The sequence below is a fragment of the Salmo salar genome, chromosome ssa25 (assembly GCF_905237065.1).
Source record: "Salmo salar chromosome ssa25, Ssal_v3.1, whole genome shotgun sequence".
In the NCBI taxonomy this organism is placed as follows: Eukaryota; Metazoa; Chordata; class Actinopteri; order Salmoniformes; family Salmonidae; genus Salmo; species Salmo salar.
The window spans coordinates 32538418-32557355 of NC_059466.1; the positions used below are offsets into that span (position 1 = coordinate 32538418).

Below are 18938 nucleotides of genomic sequence, written 5' to 3' on the forward strand. Positions count from 1 at the left end.
CTGTCTCCTGGTAGGGCCTCCATGCTCTGGACACTACGCTGACAGACACCGCAAACCTTCTTGCCACAGCTCGCATTGATGTGCCATCCTGGATGAGCTGCACTACCTGAGCCACTTGTGTGGGTTGTAGACTCTGTCTCATGCTACCACTAGAGTGAAAGCACCGCCAGCATTCAAAAGTGACCAAAACATCAGCCAGGAAGCATAGGAACTGAGAAGTGGTCTGTGGTCCCCACCTGCAGAACCGCTCCTTTATTGGGGGTGTCTTGCTAATTGCCTATAATTTCCACCTGTTGTCTATTCCATTTGCACAACAGCATGTGAAATGTATTGTCAATCAGTGTTGCTTCCTAAGTGGACAGTTTGATTTCACAGAAGTGTGATTGACTTGGAGTTACATTGTGTTGTTTAAGTGTTCCCTTTATTGTTTTGAGCAGTGTACAACACTGCCCCTTTAAGACATAAAAAAAAGCTACAAAAACTTACTAGCAAAGAATATGAACAAATGTGCACACGTGGCTACATGCAGCTCTCTTTTGACTCTCTTTTATTTAAGTAAGTCAGTTAAGAACAAATTCTTATTTACAATGACAGCCTCGCTTTGATAAAAAATAAAAAATGCATCTACTCAAGATCGCTCATACTGTAGCCTATACACAGTCCAGTTCAAAGTGAACGGCACAGATCCATATATGGCAATGGCTATTTGCATATTGGCCTACTGCAGCTCTGATTGGTTATGGCACACCTGTCTGTGTAGAGTACGGGCCTGAGTCATGCCTGTCAATGCAATAGAATCCTACTCCAATGCTTTCTGCCTACAACAAATTATCTTTCACACTTCATTTTGCGTACTAAGTCTTGCATAGTTTGTTTTTGTTTTATTACATTGATTTGAAAGTGGCAAATATTGCGTTGACTCGATCACTTTTATCACAGTAGAGCGAAACATGATAGTGTTAACTAAAGGGGAAAACTCAAGAAAGGTGAGTGAAGTTCAATCTCGTGCTTCTCTGCGTGGGGGAATATTTATTCTGCTTGGCAGTCTGAGGGGAGCTACGCGCCCGCGTGCAGCTTAAAGGGAACGTTGCCTGTGAGCAGAATGTATTCTTTGGTGCCTCTGATTTACCCAGTCCCTAATGATCTACCTAGGCTATAGGCTAATCTCTTGGCTTGCTGGCTTTAAAGGGATACTTCGGGATTTTGACAATGAGGCCCTTTATCTACTTCCCCGGAGTCAGATGAACTTGTGAATACCGTTTTTATGTCTCTGTGTCTAGTATGAAAGAAGTTAGAGGTAGTTTCTTAAGTTAGCATTGGCTCACGACACTACCTCTAAATTCCTTCATACTGGACACAGAGACATAAAAATGTTATCCACAAGTTCATCTGACTCTGGTGAAGTCCCGAAGTATCCCGTTAAGGTCCTAACACCAATCATGATACCCATTGTTTACAGCTTGTCTGTCTGGTCACATTCCACTGTCATGATCATGTTCTGCTGCTCCTCTCTCTACATAAAGCCAGTCTTAGTACTGAATGAATACCTGTGGCTCTCAACAGTGTCTTGATACAGTAGCTTCCCAGATCAGCTAATTGCCTTTCTCTCTGTTTTGACCCAAGGGCTGGTTTTGGTAAGGCATTGTATGATCTCTGCCTCACCAGCAGCACTGATTCCTGGAGGGTTCTGCATTCTGAAAGGGCAGTCTGAGGGTTTTACTCATGTACCAGCCCCGCCATCTAATCACCACCATGGACACATTCAGCCTTTGATTGAACCCAAAATGGACCTGGACCAAACATTTAAAATATGACCCCCACAATGTGTTGCACTTATCACAATGTGATGATTTTGAAGAGATTCATAGCCAATCAAGTAGGCTATCAGATACATAACTCACAATAGTCTATCAGAAAAGAAGAAACATTTGCCCCCTTGATTCCTGTTCCTGTGACCAGCATTATAACATGGTGATATTTTATCCAACTTCAGTATTTTACCTTACTTAATATAACATTAAGGCAATAATGTCTTTGTAGAGAAAGTAAACCATGTGTGCCAAGTGTATACTTAACATGCCTTATTGAATTGTACTGATCTTTTAACCCAAAAGTATACTTTATTTTATCATTACTGTTGTATTAATATCAACTGTACTGTAATGATGAATGTATTCATGTTTATAATACTAAGAAAATAGTATTCTACTACCACCAGCATGAAATCCTTTCTTTTTAGCACATTTGCACTGACACTGAAGTGATACAATGTATACTCAACTACCTTATGCCATATTATAACTGGAATTGTAAGCACTTCCACTGTGTATCGATGCCTTTTCACACAACGAGAGAGTACTTAATTAATATAATCTGTGTTGTGCCTTATTGTCAATACTCTCCAAAGGATCAGACTGTCACTCCATGGTCTGTTGGGGAAGCTGCCTACAAATCATATTATCAAAACTAGTGTTTCATACGCTCTACATTTCTTAAACATTTCTGGATCTATGGATTTCTAAATTGTATCTCCTGCTTAGATCAGCCTTATTCATTCCAGTTTATGTATTTGTAATTGTTGTGATTTTCACATTTTAGCCAGTAGGATTGGGCTGTTTTGGTGTGTTGATATGTTAAGACCTTTTCGTTAATGTTACTTCATGCATGTTTGTAGTTCTAGTGCCAAAGATTTATCTCAATACTCAGTATTTTGATCCTGGTTTTGACTAACCAGAATGATAAACTCAAAGTGTTGTCTTACTAATGTTTAATTAAAAGTTAATTTTCTGAGTTTTACTTTTATGTAGTTATTTCATACAGTGTATATAATCAATAGAAATGCTGTATTTTGTAATTATTTAATCAACCAAGCAGTCTATTCAAGTCAATTATGGTCATGTATCTTTCAACAGCAGCTCATGAATCCTCATTCTCCTCATATCTTACTCAATTCTGTATTGCACTTGATTTGAACACTGAATAAAAATAAACATTTCAGAAGCAGCTCAAAGTCTCTTGATGTCTTTGTGTCATCGGTGTGTGGTGTGTGTCGCAGCAGCCTGCTGAAGGGGGAGGTGTGTGTGTGTGTGTGTGTGTGTGTGTGTGCGCATGTTGCTTATCACAGCAGAAGACACTCCATCGGACTCATTAGTGCTTGTACGTGCATCACAGGCAGACCCCAGTCACCTCTCTATCAGCTCTCCCATCTTCTCACATCCTCTTTCCTGCTGTACTCCCCATCTCCCATCTGCCTCACACAAGCTGTGGGACTGGCCTTGGTCAATATGGTATGGAAACCAAATGACGCTCGTCCCACCACAACTTCATCTGTCCTTCCCCAAATTTCTGCTAACATTGCACAAACGATGTGTTTATCAGCTGTTCTGTAGTCTTGTGACATTGTGTAAGTGGGTGTATGAGGGAGTCTGTTGGATTTGGGCAAAAGTTTACAGTTGAAGTGAAAGAGATGACTTTTTTGTTCTCACAGGATGTGTTTGTAGTGTTCCTGTTGCCTCACTGTACTGTGAACAAGGGTCAGGGATTGTTAAGGGGATTGATGTATTGATTGTGAAATTAAGTGAACTGTCATACAAAAGTGCCTTATTTAAAAAAAAAAAAAAAAAAAAAACATCACCCCATCATTTGAAATGGACTATAGTTAGGCTTTTAATAGTTTATTTAGAAATGAATAAAGATAATTTATCTTTAGAACACCTCTCCAAACAAAGCACCTTAGAATCATTTGATCAGTGTGTTGATGAACATTGTCTCACAAAGCCACTGTTGTCCTTGTTTCAGGTGTATTTCTCAGAGAGCCTGAGCAGTCTGAAGCTGGACGACAATGACAAAGGAGACAGCCGGCCGAAGGGAGCCAGGAAGCCACTGACCACATTCAAGGCCCCTCTGCTACACGTCAGGTATTCAAGCCAACCTTCTCAGAACTCCCTCTCTTAGCCATCTCTTCCTGAATATCAAATCAATCCCTAGCCCCTACTCGGTAGGCACACCTGTATCTCTGAAAGGATCAAATAGGTGTAGTTCTTTCACCTTGCCTTCTGGGTGGAATTTTCAACTTATTATTTACCCAGTAGTTGCAGATGTACAAGAGTTTCTAGGAAGTCGGTAGAGACTAGGGTTTGATTTGGAATTCAGCATATCTCTCAGCTGCACTCGAGGCTTAAAGAATAGTCGACTGGTAGCACAGTGACTAGGCTATAGCCAATCCATGTCCACATGCTGGATTTGAAGGTGTTGTAGAGCTTAGAGTGAATGTATTGTTGACACTCAAGCCCAGAGCCAGATATCGATACGTTTGTATCTGGATGGATCGTTTAATCTTGTATCTAAACAGAAATAAAGGATGTCTGCTATTGAGTGGAAATCAGTTGGTGCAGTTAATTTGCAGTAATAATCAATGGAATTAATTGATCACACCGATGATTACTGCCCATATTAACCATGGAACAGACTGTAGTCCCATCATGCAAATTGGATGGCCTAATGAATGTTGTAGTAGTGATCAAGCGACACTTTTGTGCAAAACATAGTTCAAGGTTGCTCTGTTAGCTAATTGTACTCTTTTGTGATGAAGTTGATGTATCCATTTACCCTGATGTTGGTTATAGACCAGCATTCTTCACCCTGAGGTTGATTATAGACCGGCATTCTTCACCCTGATGCTGGTTATAGACCAGCATTCTTCACCCTGAGGTTGATTATAGACCGGCATTCTTCACCCTGATGTTGATTATAGACCAGCATTCTTCACCCTGAGGTTGATTATAGACCGGCATTCTTCACCCTGAGGTTGGTTATAGACCAGCATTCTTCAGCCTGATGTTGATTATAGACCGGCATTCTTCACCCTGATGTTGATTATAGACCGGCATTCTTCACCCTGAGGTTGATTATAGACTGACATTCTTCACCCTGATGTTGATTATAGACCGGCATTCTTCACCCTGAGGTTGATTATAGACCGGCATTCTTCACCCTGATGTTGATTATAGACCGGCATTCTTCACCCTGAGGTTGATTATAGACCGGCATTCTTCACCCTGATGTTGATTATAGACTGACAATCTTCACCCTGAGGTTGATTATAGACCGGCATTCTTCACCCTGAGGTTGATTATAGACCAGCATTCTTCACCCTGAGGTTGATTATAGACCGGCATTCTTCACCCTGAGGTTGATTATAGACCGGCATTCTTCACCCTGATGTTGATTATAGACCGGCATTCTTCACCCTGAGGTTGATTATAGACTGACAATCTTCACCCTGAGGTTGATTATAGACCAGCATTCTTCACCCTGATGTTGATTATAGACCGGCATTCTTCACCCTGAGGTTGATTATAGACTGACATTCTTCACCCTGATGTTGATTATAGACCGGCATTCTTCACCCTGAGGTTGATTATAGACTGACATTCTTCACCCTGATGTTGATTATAGACCGGCATTCTTCACCCTGAGGTTGATTATAGACCAGCATTCTTCACCCTGAGGTTGATTATAGACCGGCATTCTTCACCCTGAGGTTGATTATAGACTGACAATCTTCACCCTGAGGTTGATTATAGACCAGCATTCTTCACCCTGATGTTGATTATAGACCGGCATTCTTCACCCTGAGGTTGATTATAGACTGACAATCTTCACCCTGAGGTTGATTATAGACCAGCATTCTTCACCCTGATGTTGATTATAGACCGGCAATCTTCACCCTGAGGTTGATTATAGACCGGCATTCTTCACCCTGAGGTTGATTATAGACCGGCATTCTTCACCCTGAGGTTGATTATAGACCGGCATTCTTCAGGCCTCTATTTACATTTGAAGAACTTTCTCATTACTAATCATCTTGTAAAAATAAAAGCCTGTTGTCGGACATGCTATAGTTAAGTTGAGGTTGATTTCAGGATTTCAGGTTTCAGATGGGTTGGGTCTGGGAGCCACTTTAAACATCATAGTTGAGTTAGTAGCTTTATTGGTTAATGCATCAGATGAAAGGATAGATGTTAGGGTAATTGTACTCTGGACAACATGCTGGAGGCATTGGTGTGAAAGCATATACAGTGCTGAGTTACCTCAAGAGTAGCGTTGATTAGGGCTACGCACTTGCCTATCAGGTGACGTGCCTATTAGGTGGCAGTGGAGAGATGGGGAACAAAGTGAAAATAACATGGCTTGGGAACATAACAGTATTAACAATGTGGTAAGTTATGTATAATTATATATGCATGACAACCCAAAGTTTGATAACATGACAATTCCCTCTCTCTCTTAGCCTGACTATGTCTTCAGGATACTTCTCTGCAGAGTTTAGCAAAAATGTAAGCCCTAAAAAGCCTCCTCATGCTTTCGCCCAGTCTTCCCCGTAAGACCACAGATTCCAAGAGGTGTTCCCAAGCCATGTCATTTTCAGTTTGTTCCCCCCCATCTCCTCCATTACCACCTGATAGGCACGTCACCTGATAGGCAAGTGCGTAGCCCTAATCAACGCTACTCTTGAGTCTATCACTTGAGTTTGAGCTTCTCAACCTAGCACACATCATCACGGTTAGAATGTACATTTATAAACAGAACCTTTTATTGCCGGTAATAACTATTTTCATTACAACCCCCTTTCTCCCTGTTTTCCTGTCGTGAGTGGCATGGTAATGAAAGATCGGTATCTCAAGGATTTCTTAGTCTAAATTGTTCGCAGTGTGTAAACCTTCCTCAATACCCGGAACTTCCTCCTTCCCAATGGCACATATGTAACTCTTGCCTGTCACATTTGATGGCCCTTGGTAATGTCCTGATTTCAATATAAAGTCATCAGCTTTTCCCACGTACACAAGTCTCTCACCTGAGCCGCCGCTACCACCATTGTGTCTGGTCCATTTCTCCCACCAGTACACCAGCAGCATGAGAGAAGTTTAAATGTTATCTCTCTCCATGCTCACTCTACATGCGCGGTCTCAGAACTCATGGCACACTCCTGCCGCCGTACCCAGGTTTGGCTCGGACTCAGCTTGGAGTGTTAAATGTCACTGTCGCATTGAACGCCTTTATTGCTAATTTCTTCAGCCGGTTAGGGAGGGTTTTGAGGTTCACACGCACTGTTCGTGGTCAAATTATTCCTACCATGCATTCAAGACAACATCTGATGTCACCTTCCATGAGGCAGCAGGTAGCCTAGTGGTTAGAGCATTGGGCCAGTAACCGAAAGGTTACTAGATCAAATCCCAGAGCTGACAAGTTAAAAATCTGTTATTCTGCCAGTGAACAAGGCAGTTAACCTACTGTTCCTAGGCTGTCATTCTGAATAGGAATTTGTTCTTAACTGACTTGCCTAGTTAAATAAAGGTTAAAGAAATTAATTAATTAAAAAAAATACCTAGAGAGGACAGATCAGAACAACAGTTTAGTTCAATTAATTACTGATTCAGGAAATCCAGACAAGCATTGACTATATGATAAATTATTACATTCACAATTTTCTTAACATTATCTCTATGACAAATGTCAAAGAGCATAACAACATACTGTTAGTTGAAACCATTTTCAAAATGAGTTCATACTCCCTAATTTTACTGGCGACCTCTCGGAAGAGTTACCAGATCAGCGAGTTAGCACCCTAACCCATGGGAGTATCCCAACAATCCAGCAGACCCAATCTGGTGAAATTTGTAACAAAACTAAAACTAAAATTAAATCAGCAATACACATATCACAATCCATTTGGAGTAACTGTCAACCCTTATTAACATATATTTTTCCTTCTCTATTTCCTCTCCCTTTTCTTTCCCTGTCCTTCAGAAACCATTTAAAACCATTTCAACCATTTCCGTCCTTCTGCATACCCAATTTAAAACTAAATTGAAAAGACCCCAGAAAATACATTCCACAGTATCAACACCACTAACGCATATTAATAACCGGTGAGCTGTGTGTGTGTGGTAAACCGTAGGTCCAAAAACACACATGAACAGGCCTTACTTATCTGGGAACTGAGTTTATGGCCTAATCCAGATACTTTTATACTTAAAACTGCCAAATATCACTAACTGCTGTCCCCAAGACCACAGTCTCAGGGAACATTCCAACAAGAGATAATGAAAGCCCCTCCTCTTCTGGAAAAGGAAGTGTAGATTTCATTAGCATTCACAATGCTACATCGTAATCAGCAATCCAAAAATATTAATTATAAAGCAAAGATGATAATGGTAAATCCACTGTCCTTACTCCAATCATGAAATGTTTGTTTTAATCCACCCCATCCTTTATTTATCTTTTATTTAGCATGTACTACCCTTAGACATGGCAACTTTATCTCGCCACTGAGTCCAACGATTCACTGGTCTCTTTTCCCCATGATTCTCCATAACCACCGCACCACCATGTTCATGAACAAAAAAAAAAGTTAAGTTAATTTTAGGTTTGGTAACCCCTTTGCTAATTCTTCGTGACCCCTCCACCCTTTCGGCCATTCTGAAATCTATTTCAGAATAAGACAACATAAAATGTAAATCTATTTAATAATAAAACGACATAAAATGTCTCATGAGAATAACCCCCACCCCCCAAGGTTTTCTGAGTTGCAAGGAGTGTTTGGCCAGATAATTTAAATGTGTTACCTCATCCATTCCCCTGGCATTTCGCCTAGAATCTTTAACCCAAAATACTTTTTCCTGAGACAAATTTAGCCAATTTCTCATCATAAGGAATCTGCGACATTTGATCCCTGGCATCTATTAAAAAGTTGTGTTAAACGTGATCTCATACATCTTTCTTCACATAGAAACTGGAATCTCTATGAACCACTATCGATCGTACCGAGGCCATACACCGCTATGTGTAAGTTTCCTGTCCTGCTACTTTCAGGAGGATTTGTTGCTGCTCTTTTGAAAAAGAGGCAAACGCTTGCATGGCAGCATTTCCTCCGAATGCAGCAGGCTCCATTCCAACTTTACACTCCCTTTTCCAATGACCAACAGCCCCACACCCAGAACAGGACTTTGTCTCCCTACGCTTTGATGTTTTTCCGCTACGTTTCTTTGTCTTAACTTGGCAATTGAAACTATAGTTAGTGACTTTCCCTGTGGCCGTATTAACCCCTCGCACGACTGTGAAGTGAGCGGAGTTATTTTCCACTCTCAAAGCATCCTGCTCTATTTCATCCACTACCCCCACAATTGCATTTTGATCACAGGTTTCAAAACTGACGTCAAAGCCGAAGTAAAAATTCTATCAATGTACTCCCATACCCAGTCTTTCTGTAGCTGAGTACATCTACTAATTCCATTTTTTCAGTTATACTCTTCTGTTGATAAAACGCCGACATCAGAACACTTGTATATTGAGCTTGCCATTTCTCATTGATGTCTTTGTGCCATACCACAACAGAGTTCTTTATTTGATTAGAATTTTCCGTCAACAGGGAAGTGCTGCCCAATTTTATACAGTTTGCAAAATTTTTCCCATATTCGAGCCAAATTGGTAGAATGCTTGTGCACTTCTTTCAGCGCCTCCATAGCTTTATTAAAATCCTCTAGCTCCACTTTACAGGAGAGAATCAGGGCCGTCTGTTGCCATATCAATAGTTATTAGTCCGAAACCTCTCCCGATGTTGTCCAGGGTGTTTAGATTTCTTCACTCCCGTCTCCAATACGCACCTTCCATTAACTATTTTCCAAGGTAGAGCTACCCACTTCCCCGGAGAATGGTTATGGTATTTGTGCCTATTAGTTGGTCACGGCACTTAATACCTTGTATTAGAACCAATACTAGAGCGTCTGCAAATGTATTACTGGAGAATACTGATGACTGATTGTCTTATTCCAGTATTGCGCCTCAAATATCACTGTTGTTGATAACACACATTACCAAAATGATTCACACTTGTCTTCCTATTTCCACATAATATGTCATGGTTCCCCCTCCCCATAGGGCATAAACCAACCTCTCTCCTTATTGCTACTGCTAATACATGTAACTCAAACAATGTTCGAATATCTTATTGCTTTTCTTTTAACCATGCATGTGGCTTACCTTCAGAATTTATAGGCAACCTTCTTATCATTATCCACATACTCGACTTCCTCACTGTCACGGCAGCTGGGACTTTCGTCCCTCTTACAGATCTCGCAGGGGAATACCCCCGCTAGGGACCTATCCTATACGGAACCTACCCTACACTATATTGTCACTTGTGGATCTCGCAGAGGAAAACCTCCACTTGGGACCTATCCTTGAAGGAACCCATCCTACACCTTATATCAGCCTGGATCTCGTAGAGGAAAACCTCCACTTGGGACCTATCCTTAAAGGAACCTACTCTACACCATATTTTTACATGGATCTCGCAGAGGAAAACCTCTACTCGGGACCTATCCCTAAAGGAACCCACCATACGACCGGTCGTTACTCAATGGGCCTACTGAATAAACTCAGGCTTTCTAGGTCCGTATTCTATAATTGTTCAGCCTACGATTCTCATCTCCCCAATATGTCAAAATGAGTGGAAACTGGTGTAGGGACTGTGCCTACCTTGTTTGTTGCCAGCTCCTGCTCCACTGATCTGGACTCCCTGGTTTGACTATAAATCGTGGTGAATCCTGCTGACAACATCAACTGTTAGGTTCTAATTGTTAGAGTAAGAACTCGACGGACACTGTGAAAGCTTAAACCAAGTTTATTCTTCCCAAAGGATTGAACAGCTGAACAGACAAAAACATGTTTACAATAGTGGTGGTATTTGTACCCCACTTTGGGTGGAGTCTTCTCCTTCTCGCTAAACATTGTATATTTTTATTGCTAGCAGGAAACTAAGTGATACAGGCATTAAACGGTTCCTTTTCCCTTAACGTGACCTGACCTGATCCTCGACCCCCTTCATCACTAGTCCATGGCTCTCTCCCCTTATCAATGCTGCCACATGATCGTTTTCCCTGAACTCAGCCCATTCCAAGCTTAATTGCACACACCATATACCTTCCTCCTACAGATAACCATTAACTTCTGGTGTAGACCCTCTAAACCTAAGCACTCAATATTTCAATAGGATACCTGATAATTAACCCTATCCCAAGTTAAGGAGTTAGAACCCAGAATCCATCAAGGTACAGTATTGAGAGCTGCCTCCATTGATGGGTATTCCGATGTTAAATTAGATCATTCCTATGTTCCTGAGTCATTTCCGTCCAGTTCAGTTTTTTGGAGAGCAGACTCTTTGATGTGAGATTTTTCACAGCTACAGGCTACATATTAGAGTGATAAATAGATTTATATGAGCCTTAAATGCAATTATGTCTCTGAGCTGTGTTAGCCCTGATTCCAGTGAGTCCACGAGGAAGGCAGAACCAGAGCTGGAAGGGTGGAAGAGGGGATGCTTTGATCTTCAGAATGTGTTTGTCAAAGGTTTCCTGGAGTCTAGAGAGTCATTCCGGGCTCACGGGAGCGCTGGGCTCCTCACAACGCTTTACTGGGGCAAAGAACAAAACAATCTGTTGTTTAGAGCTCTGTAGCCTACGGAATGTACAGCTAGACTTTTTATATACGCTACACAGGAATTTTGTAGCGTGTTGGCCATTTCACTGAGTTTTTAGTAGGTACTGAAGCATGCCAGCAGCAGTCCACAGCACAGTGTGGAGAAGTGTTCACTGAGGCTGAATTATCAAATTACAGAATTATCCCTTAAACCTGAGCCTGTTGAGGCAGTTGGGGGGGGGGGGGTCTGTTAGGGGCTGGGATTTGGTGCGCTGAGTGTTGGAGAGCGAATTAGAGCGTCTCATGGCTACTTTCTCAGGCCATGGATTTTTCCTCTGCTCCTCCAGATTTCACAGCTTTAATGCAAGATCACAGATGTTTTCACCCTAGACCTGGGTAATAATGTGGTTTAATTCTCCATTTTCCCCATAAATGGGTTCAGCTACGCCTGCTAGGCTTGAGCCTGCCTTCTACCCAGGGGCCTGACAGACAGCTCCATATAGGTCAGGAGGAGCACAGCACATCAGAGACTGAGGGTTTGGCCCCGGGGAACATACAGTTAGTCGGGGGCTATTTCTCTGGAATGAACCTCCTTGAAAAATATTCTAAAGAACAAATAAAGAACATATTGACATCAATTGAGTCTAATAAATGGCAAATACACGTAGTATCGATGTAGTGTACAAGGCTTTTTGTTTATTTAAAGCAGAAAAAACATGCAAGCACAGATGGACATAATCTGCCATGTGTTAGCTAGAATATTGAGCTAGATGGTGATCCAGCAGCTGTTTAGTAAATGTGTAGCAATGGAAGCTAACAGAATCTACAAGTCCCTGGGGAATCATACTGCAATCACTCTCAGGAAGCAACATCTAAGCTCACGAAGCTTTGCCAAACAGATCGATTAAGCTAAGATATCACAAAGAGGAACAACAAAGCACGCTGTAAAGCAAGACTTCTAACAGATGTATTGGCTTATTTTGAACACCAGATAGCCATTGTGGCCAATGCCTTCGTAAAGAAAAATACATTAGTTTGTTAAGTTAGTCACAAATTCAATCGTTGCCGGCCGCCTTGTCTTCATGCAGCCTGTGCTGTTTCTCCTCTAAAATGTAACGTCTTTTCTCTCTTACTTCCAGTCCAGCAGAGGAGCTGAGCTTTGGATCCAAAGAGTCAGACAGGAAGTGTCTTATCATCCTCGATAATGTGTCCAAGAATCAAGTGGCCTTCAAGGTATGTGCATGCCGCTGTGTGTGCAAGCGTGCCACTCTGTGCTTGTGTGTGCACCTGTGTGTGTATGTGTGTGAAAATAAACAATCTCCAAGCTGACTTGACAGTGTCTCCCTCCACAGGTACGCACCACAGCACCTGAGAAGTACAGAGTGAAGCCCAGCAACAGCTGCTGTGAACCGGGTGCTTCTGTGGATATAGTGGTGTCCTTACATGGAGGTAGAGTACTGCACTTATCTCTCGCTCTCTCTCTTTCTCCCCTCCCACTCCTCTTATCTACTTCCTTCGGATGTTTCCAGATGCACCAGAAGAAACTTCAGAATAATCAAAAGGTCCAGTCTCAGTCTAATAACTTTGGAAAGTGCTGACAGAGTACAGCTTTCTTTTGCCTCACATACATATTTTAAGAGTGATAAAATAATAATCTCTTATCTTCTCCTAAGCTGAGCCTTTCAGAAATCTAACGGCGGGTAAATTAACTTTATTGAGCCAGTCTCAGTACTCTGTCGAAGGCTGAAACCCCTAAGGTCAATGTTTTCCTCTTGATCACTTGAGACCAACATTGAGTAGGGATGCAGGGACTTGGCTGATAAGACGTTCAGAGGCCTTCAAGCATGGACATGTCAGTCATGGCTTCTGATGTGCTAGATATGGGTTTTTTGAAGAATCAAATTCTGGCATTATTCCAAAGTTTGAGGGTTTCCTTCTCTCTCTGGGTTTAACTTCATTCAGTTTTCGGGGCCACTGTCTATCGCCTATATCTTGTTCATTTGTTTGAGTTTAGTGGATAAGAACCCTCACTTTTTCTGTTCACAGCTGTGACAGAGTTAGCTCTTTCAGATCTATCTTCTGATTATTGGATTCTGACAGCAGTGGGGTTTAAACTGTATACTTTGTACAGATGATCCCATCCAAATGTAGGAATCTAGATACATAAACTGAACAATATACTGAGATAAAAAAAATATTCAGAGTTCAATGAGTTCATGGATGTGTTTGTGCAGGCTACCAGGCATCTCTGCAGGACCGCTTCCTGGTTATGGCTGCAGAGATGGAGCAGAACACTGATGCTGGATCACCAGAGCTCGCTCACTTCTGGAAGGACGTGCCCAAAACCAAGATCATGGAGCACAGGTACATCATCATCAATGCCTCCTCATGGATGGGAATATACACTGAGTGTACAAAGCATTAAGAACACCTGCACTTTCCATGACATAGACTGACCAGATGAATCCAGGTGAAAGCTATGGTCCCTTATTGATGTCCCCTGTTAAATCCACTTCAATCAGTGTAGATGAAGGGGAGGAGACAGATTAAAGAAGGATTTTTAAGCCTTGAGACAATTGAGTCATGGATTGTGTACGTGTGCCATTCAGGGGGTGCCTTTGATATGATAGTAGGTGCCAGGCACACCAGTTTGTGTCAAAAACTGCAACACTGCTGGGGTTTTAAAGCTCAACTTTTTCCCGTCTGTATCAGGAATTGTCCACCACCTAAAGGACATCCAGCCAACTTGACACAACTGTTGGAGTCAACGTGTACAATCCATTCCCCAACCAATTGAGGCTGTTCTGAGGGCAAAAGGGGGTGGTGCAACTCGATATTAGGAAGGTGTTCCTAATGTTTGGTAAACTCAGTGTATGTAAATGAGTAAAACAATTCATTTTGAGCCAAAGGGCAAGCAGTCATTAATATGCCACCATCAACATCTATAATGACCTCAAGATAACTTTGATTCACTAAACCCATCGTGGTCTTGCAGTGTACAGCACAGATTGCCTCAGCATGGCTGGGGTATGTCAGTGACCGAGCAGGCTGATTATCCCCTCTCCTCAGTCTTCCCTGATGTGACCAATGACGTATATAAACCCTGGATTGCTGATGCTATGTATTGGCCATTGAGAGGCTTTGAAGCCAGCGGTCGACCATATGGGCAATCCGTAGTAGGAGCAGTCTTCCATAGTAATTAATGGAGTTCTACAGTATTTCAAATGTTTCAAGGGCAAAATTACATGTATTTAAAGCTGCAATATGTAACTTTTTGGGCGCCCTGACCAAATTCACATATAAATATTTGTTATAGATCTGTCATTCTCATTGAAAGCAAGTCTAAGAAGTGGTAGATGTGCGCTAAGTTTCCTTTTTGTATCTTTTACTTCCAGCTTCAAACAGCTGAAAATTCTATATTTTTTACTTTGGAAAGATATTTCACAGCGGTTTAGATGGTACAGTGATTCAATGTAAGGGCTTTATTGGCATGGGAAACATATGTTAACATTGCCAAAGCAAGTGAAGTAGATAATAAACAAAAGTGAAATAAACAATAAAATGAACAGTAAACATTCCACTCACAAATGTTCCAAAAGACTAAAGACATTTCAAATGTCATGTGCAAATAGTTAAAGTATGAAAGGGGAAATAAATAAACATAAATATGGGATGTATTTAGAGTGGTGTTTGTTCTTCACTGGTTGCCCTTTTCTTGTGGCAACAGTCACAAATCTTGCTGCTGCGATGGCACACTGTGGTATTCCACCCAATAGATATGGGAGTTCAAAATTGGGTTTGTTTTCAAATTATTTGTGTATATGTGTAATCTGAGGAAAGTATGTGTCTCTAATATGGTCATACATTTGGCAGGAGGTTAGGAAGTGCAGGTATTCTGCCACTGTGTACTCTCTCTGTTTTGGGCCAAATAGCATTCTAGTTTGGTCTTTTTTTAAAATGTTATTCTTTCCAATGTGTCAAGTAATTATCTTTTAGTTGTGTCATGATTTGGTTGGGTCTAATTGTGTTGCTGTCCTGGTGCTGTGCTAGTAGTTCTCTACACTATACTTGCTTGTTTTGTCACATAAACTGAAATTGTAGTCGGGACAGTAACGTTAGTACATTTTTAAATATCATTTTTCATTTTCTTATTTTTATGTTTAGCTCACATAATATAATAAAAAAGTATGCATTAAGGCAGGGGTGTCAAACTCATTTCACGGAGGGCCGAGTGCCTGCTGGTTTTGGGTTTTTCCTTTCAATTAAGACTTAGACACTCGGCCCTCTGTGAAATGAGTTTGACACGTGCATTAAGGTGTCTTTAATAGAATAAACCTGTCAAACTAATGTAGACATTTAATAAATGCAAAATCTTTTTTTTATAATTGAGGAGGAGTACCAAGATGGCTGCGCGGTGGCTTCAATACAGCGCCCACAGTCAGTCATCCAGGGTTTATACACATCATTGGACGTGACTGTGTCCTGTCCTTCCTGTAGATTACGATGTCACATCCTGGAGAGCAGTAAGCCCATCCTGACCTGTGGAAGTGACAGCCCAATTGAAGGAGGAGCCAATGGCCACCCAGACCTGCACACAACGGTGAGCTCTCCACTCCTATTGGATGATGCTTCTCCACCCACAAGAATACATTAACCTATATAATATTTATCAATGTACAGTATTAGCTGTGTTTTAACTTTGATTTATTTTGTTTATATTCTTTTTTCCCCCCTTTTTACACTATTACAAGCATTATACATTTTCATGGTGTCAAATTGATATGGGAAACTGAAAAGTGAATACATTAGTAAGATGAAGTTACCAAATGCTCTCCTCTGCAGCTGATGCGTGTGATGGTGTGTAACGCCCGGCTGGAGCAGAAGCTGGACCAGTATCTGTGGGTCCAGCAGGTTCTGATTGGTCTGGTGCTTGTTGTCATGATGTTCACCTTTCTGTGTCTCTACAACCTTCCTGGGACTTCCTGACCTGACAACATGGTCTACCTCCTCCTCCCATCTAACATAGAGACTACAGCAGCTGAAAGCTTAACCAACAGGAAGAGGGCTGGTGTTGGACTCAGTGATAAAACGAGAGTAGACTCTCTTCTCTACAAGGGCTGTCATCATGGAGATGGAGGGCTGCTCTGTTCCGTAGCAGTGAGCTTGTGGAGTTGCCCAGAGAGATTCCTCATAGTTTCCTGGGTGTTGTGAAAGGTACCGTACCTAAAGAGTCTCGACACCGTGAAATGAAATCAATAATGTATTTTTATTGCTGATCATGGAATTATACTGTGCCTTCAGAAAGTATTCATACCCCTTGACTTATTCCACCTTTTTTTGTGTTACATCCTGAATTCAAAATGGATTAAAACATATATCATTCTCACCCATCTACACACAATAGCCCATAATGACAAAGTGAAAACATGTTTTTAGAATTTTTTGCACATTTATTGTAAATTAAATACAGAAATATATAATTTACGTAAGTATTCACACCCCTGAGTCAATACTTTGTAGATGCACCTTTCTGGGTAAGTCTCGAGCTTTCCATACCTGGATTTTGCAACGTTTGCCCATTTATTCTTTTAAATATCCTTTAAGCAATGTCAACTTGGTTGTTGATCATTGCTAGACAACCATTTTCAGTTCTTGACATACATTTTGAAGTAGATTTAAGTCAAAACTGGAACAACTCAGGAACCTTCAATGTCTTGGCCTTGTGTTTTAGGTTATTGTCCTGCTGAAAGGTGAATTCATATCCCAGTGTCTGGTGGAAACCAGACTGAACCAAGATTTCCTCTAGGATATTACCTGTGGTTAGCTCTATTGCATTTCTTTTTTTATCCTGAAACTCCCCGGCCCTAACGATTACAAGCGTACCCGTAACATGAAGCAGTCACCACTATGCTTGAAAATATAGAGAGTGGTACTCAGTAATGTGTTGTATTGGATTTGCCCCAAACCAAACACTTTGTATTCAGGACAAAAATTTCATTGATTTACCACATTTTTTTCAGTATTACTTTAGTGCCTTGTTGCAAACAGGATGCATGTTTTGGAATATTTTTATTGTATACAGGCTTCCTTCTTTTCACTCTGTCAATTAGGTTAGTATTGTGGAGTAACTACAATGTTGTTGATCCGTCCTCAGTTTTCTCCTATCACAGCTATTAAACTCTGTAACTGTTTTAAAGTCGCTGTTGGCGTCATGGTGAAATTCCTGAGCGGTTTCCTTCCTCTCTGGCAACTAAGTTAGGAAGGACGCCTGTATCTAAGTGCAATTAATAACTTCACCATGCTCAAAGGGATATTAAAAATGTCTGCCTTTTATGTTTTTGGTGCCTTTCTTTGCGAGGCATTGGTAAACCTTCTTGGTCTTTGTGGTTGAATCTGTGTTGGAAATTCACTACTCGACTGATGGACCTTACAATTTTATGTATGTGTTGGGTGGGTACAGAGAAGAGGTCGTCATACAAACATAATGTTAAACACTATTATTGCACACACAGTGAGTCCATGCAACTTATTATGTGACTTTTTAAGCACGTGTACTCCTGAACATATTTAGGTTTGCCATAACAAAGTGGTTGAATACTTATTGATTCAAGACATTTCATCTTTACATTTATTATTAATTTGTAAAAACATAATTCCACTTTGTCATAATGGGGTATTGTGTGTAGGCCAGTGATAAAATTAATTAAATGTATTTATAAAAAATAAAAAAATGTACTTCATGTTGTAATACATCAAAATTTGGAAAAAGTCAAGGGGTGTGAATACTTTCTGAAGGTATTGTATATGAGGTCTATTTATTTCAATATGTAACATGACGTAGAAGATTTAGTTGTTAATTTTTCTGATCCTAATGTACATTTCATTTGAAATATATGAACATATCGTGTTTAAGAATAAACTTTAACAAATTCGTTTTTGTTTGTTTAAACAAATAGCATTTTCCTTTTGTTGAACATGACTGTTGTATTGATGGGTTGTATCTGAAAATGGCTTTTAAAAATAGGGTTATTTCTTAATGTGTACAGTGCAATGGTAGAATATTATGAGGGGGACATGTAGAGTTATACTAAGTAGCTTTGAAAGACAGTGTGTGCTGGCATGAACAAGGCACCACCAACATGAGCACAGCTCTATCCTGATACAGTAGCTAACCATCTCACTCCTGAAGCAGGCCTGAAACCTCTTTTGTCTCTTAACCCTTATTTTACATAAGCAGCCTCACCCTCCTCCCCCCTCCCTCTTCAATAAAAGCCTCATCGGTGCAGTGGTGCCTAATTGAAAACAGCAGCGTGCGTGACCTCTCCCCACTTACCCCTGGAGAGCCCAGGGAGATCTCTGTCTGTGCTATCTTCCTCTATTTGTTTTAATTACCCTACGCTGGCAACCTAAAAATACCAAGCAATTACTGTTGATGATGAGGAGATGGCAGAACTCACTCA

General features: G+C 40.9%; 1 protein-coding gene across 5 annotated transcripts in view; it reads left to right on the forward strand.

Annotated features, from left to right (window-relative positions):
• mospd2 (motile sperm domain containing 2) overlaps window positions 1-18410 on the forward strand; it is a 30625-nt gene extending 12215 nt beyond the window's left edge. For 3 of the 5 annotated variants that reach the window (XM_014173961.2, XM_045707215.1, XM_014173960.2), the window contains 6 exons: window positions 3799-3917; window positions 12618-12711; window positions 12831-12927; window positions 13713-13842; window positions 15976-16078; window positions 16321-18410. In XM_014173961.2, coding sequence (XP_014029436.2) covers window positions 3799-3917; window positions 12618-12711; window positions 12831-12927; window positions 13713-13842; window positions 15976-16078; window positions 16321-16464 — 687 coding nt within the window. In that variant the 3' untranslated portion in view covers window positions 16465-18410. Of the gene's footprint in view, window positions 1-1623; window positions 3004-3798; window positions 3918-12617; window positions 12712-12830; window positions 12928-13712; window positions 13843-15871; window positions 16079-16320 lie in introns of those variants that run through there. The other 2 variants (XR_006761911.1, NM_001140174.1) reach the window with 2 other exon arrangements.
• The last annotated feature ends 528 nt before the right edge of the window (window positions 18411-18938 follow it).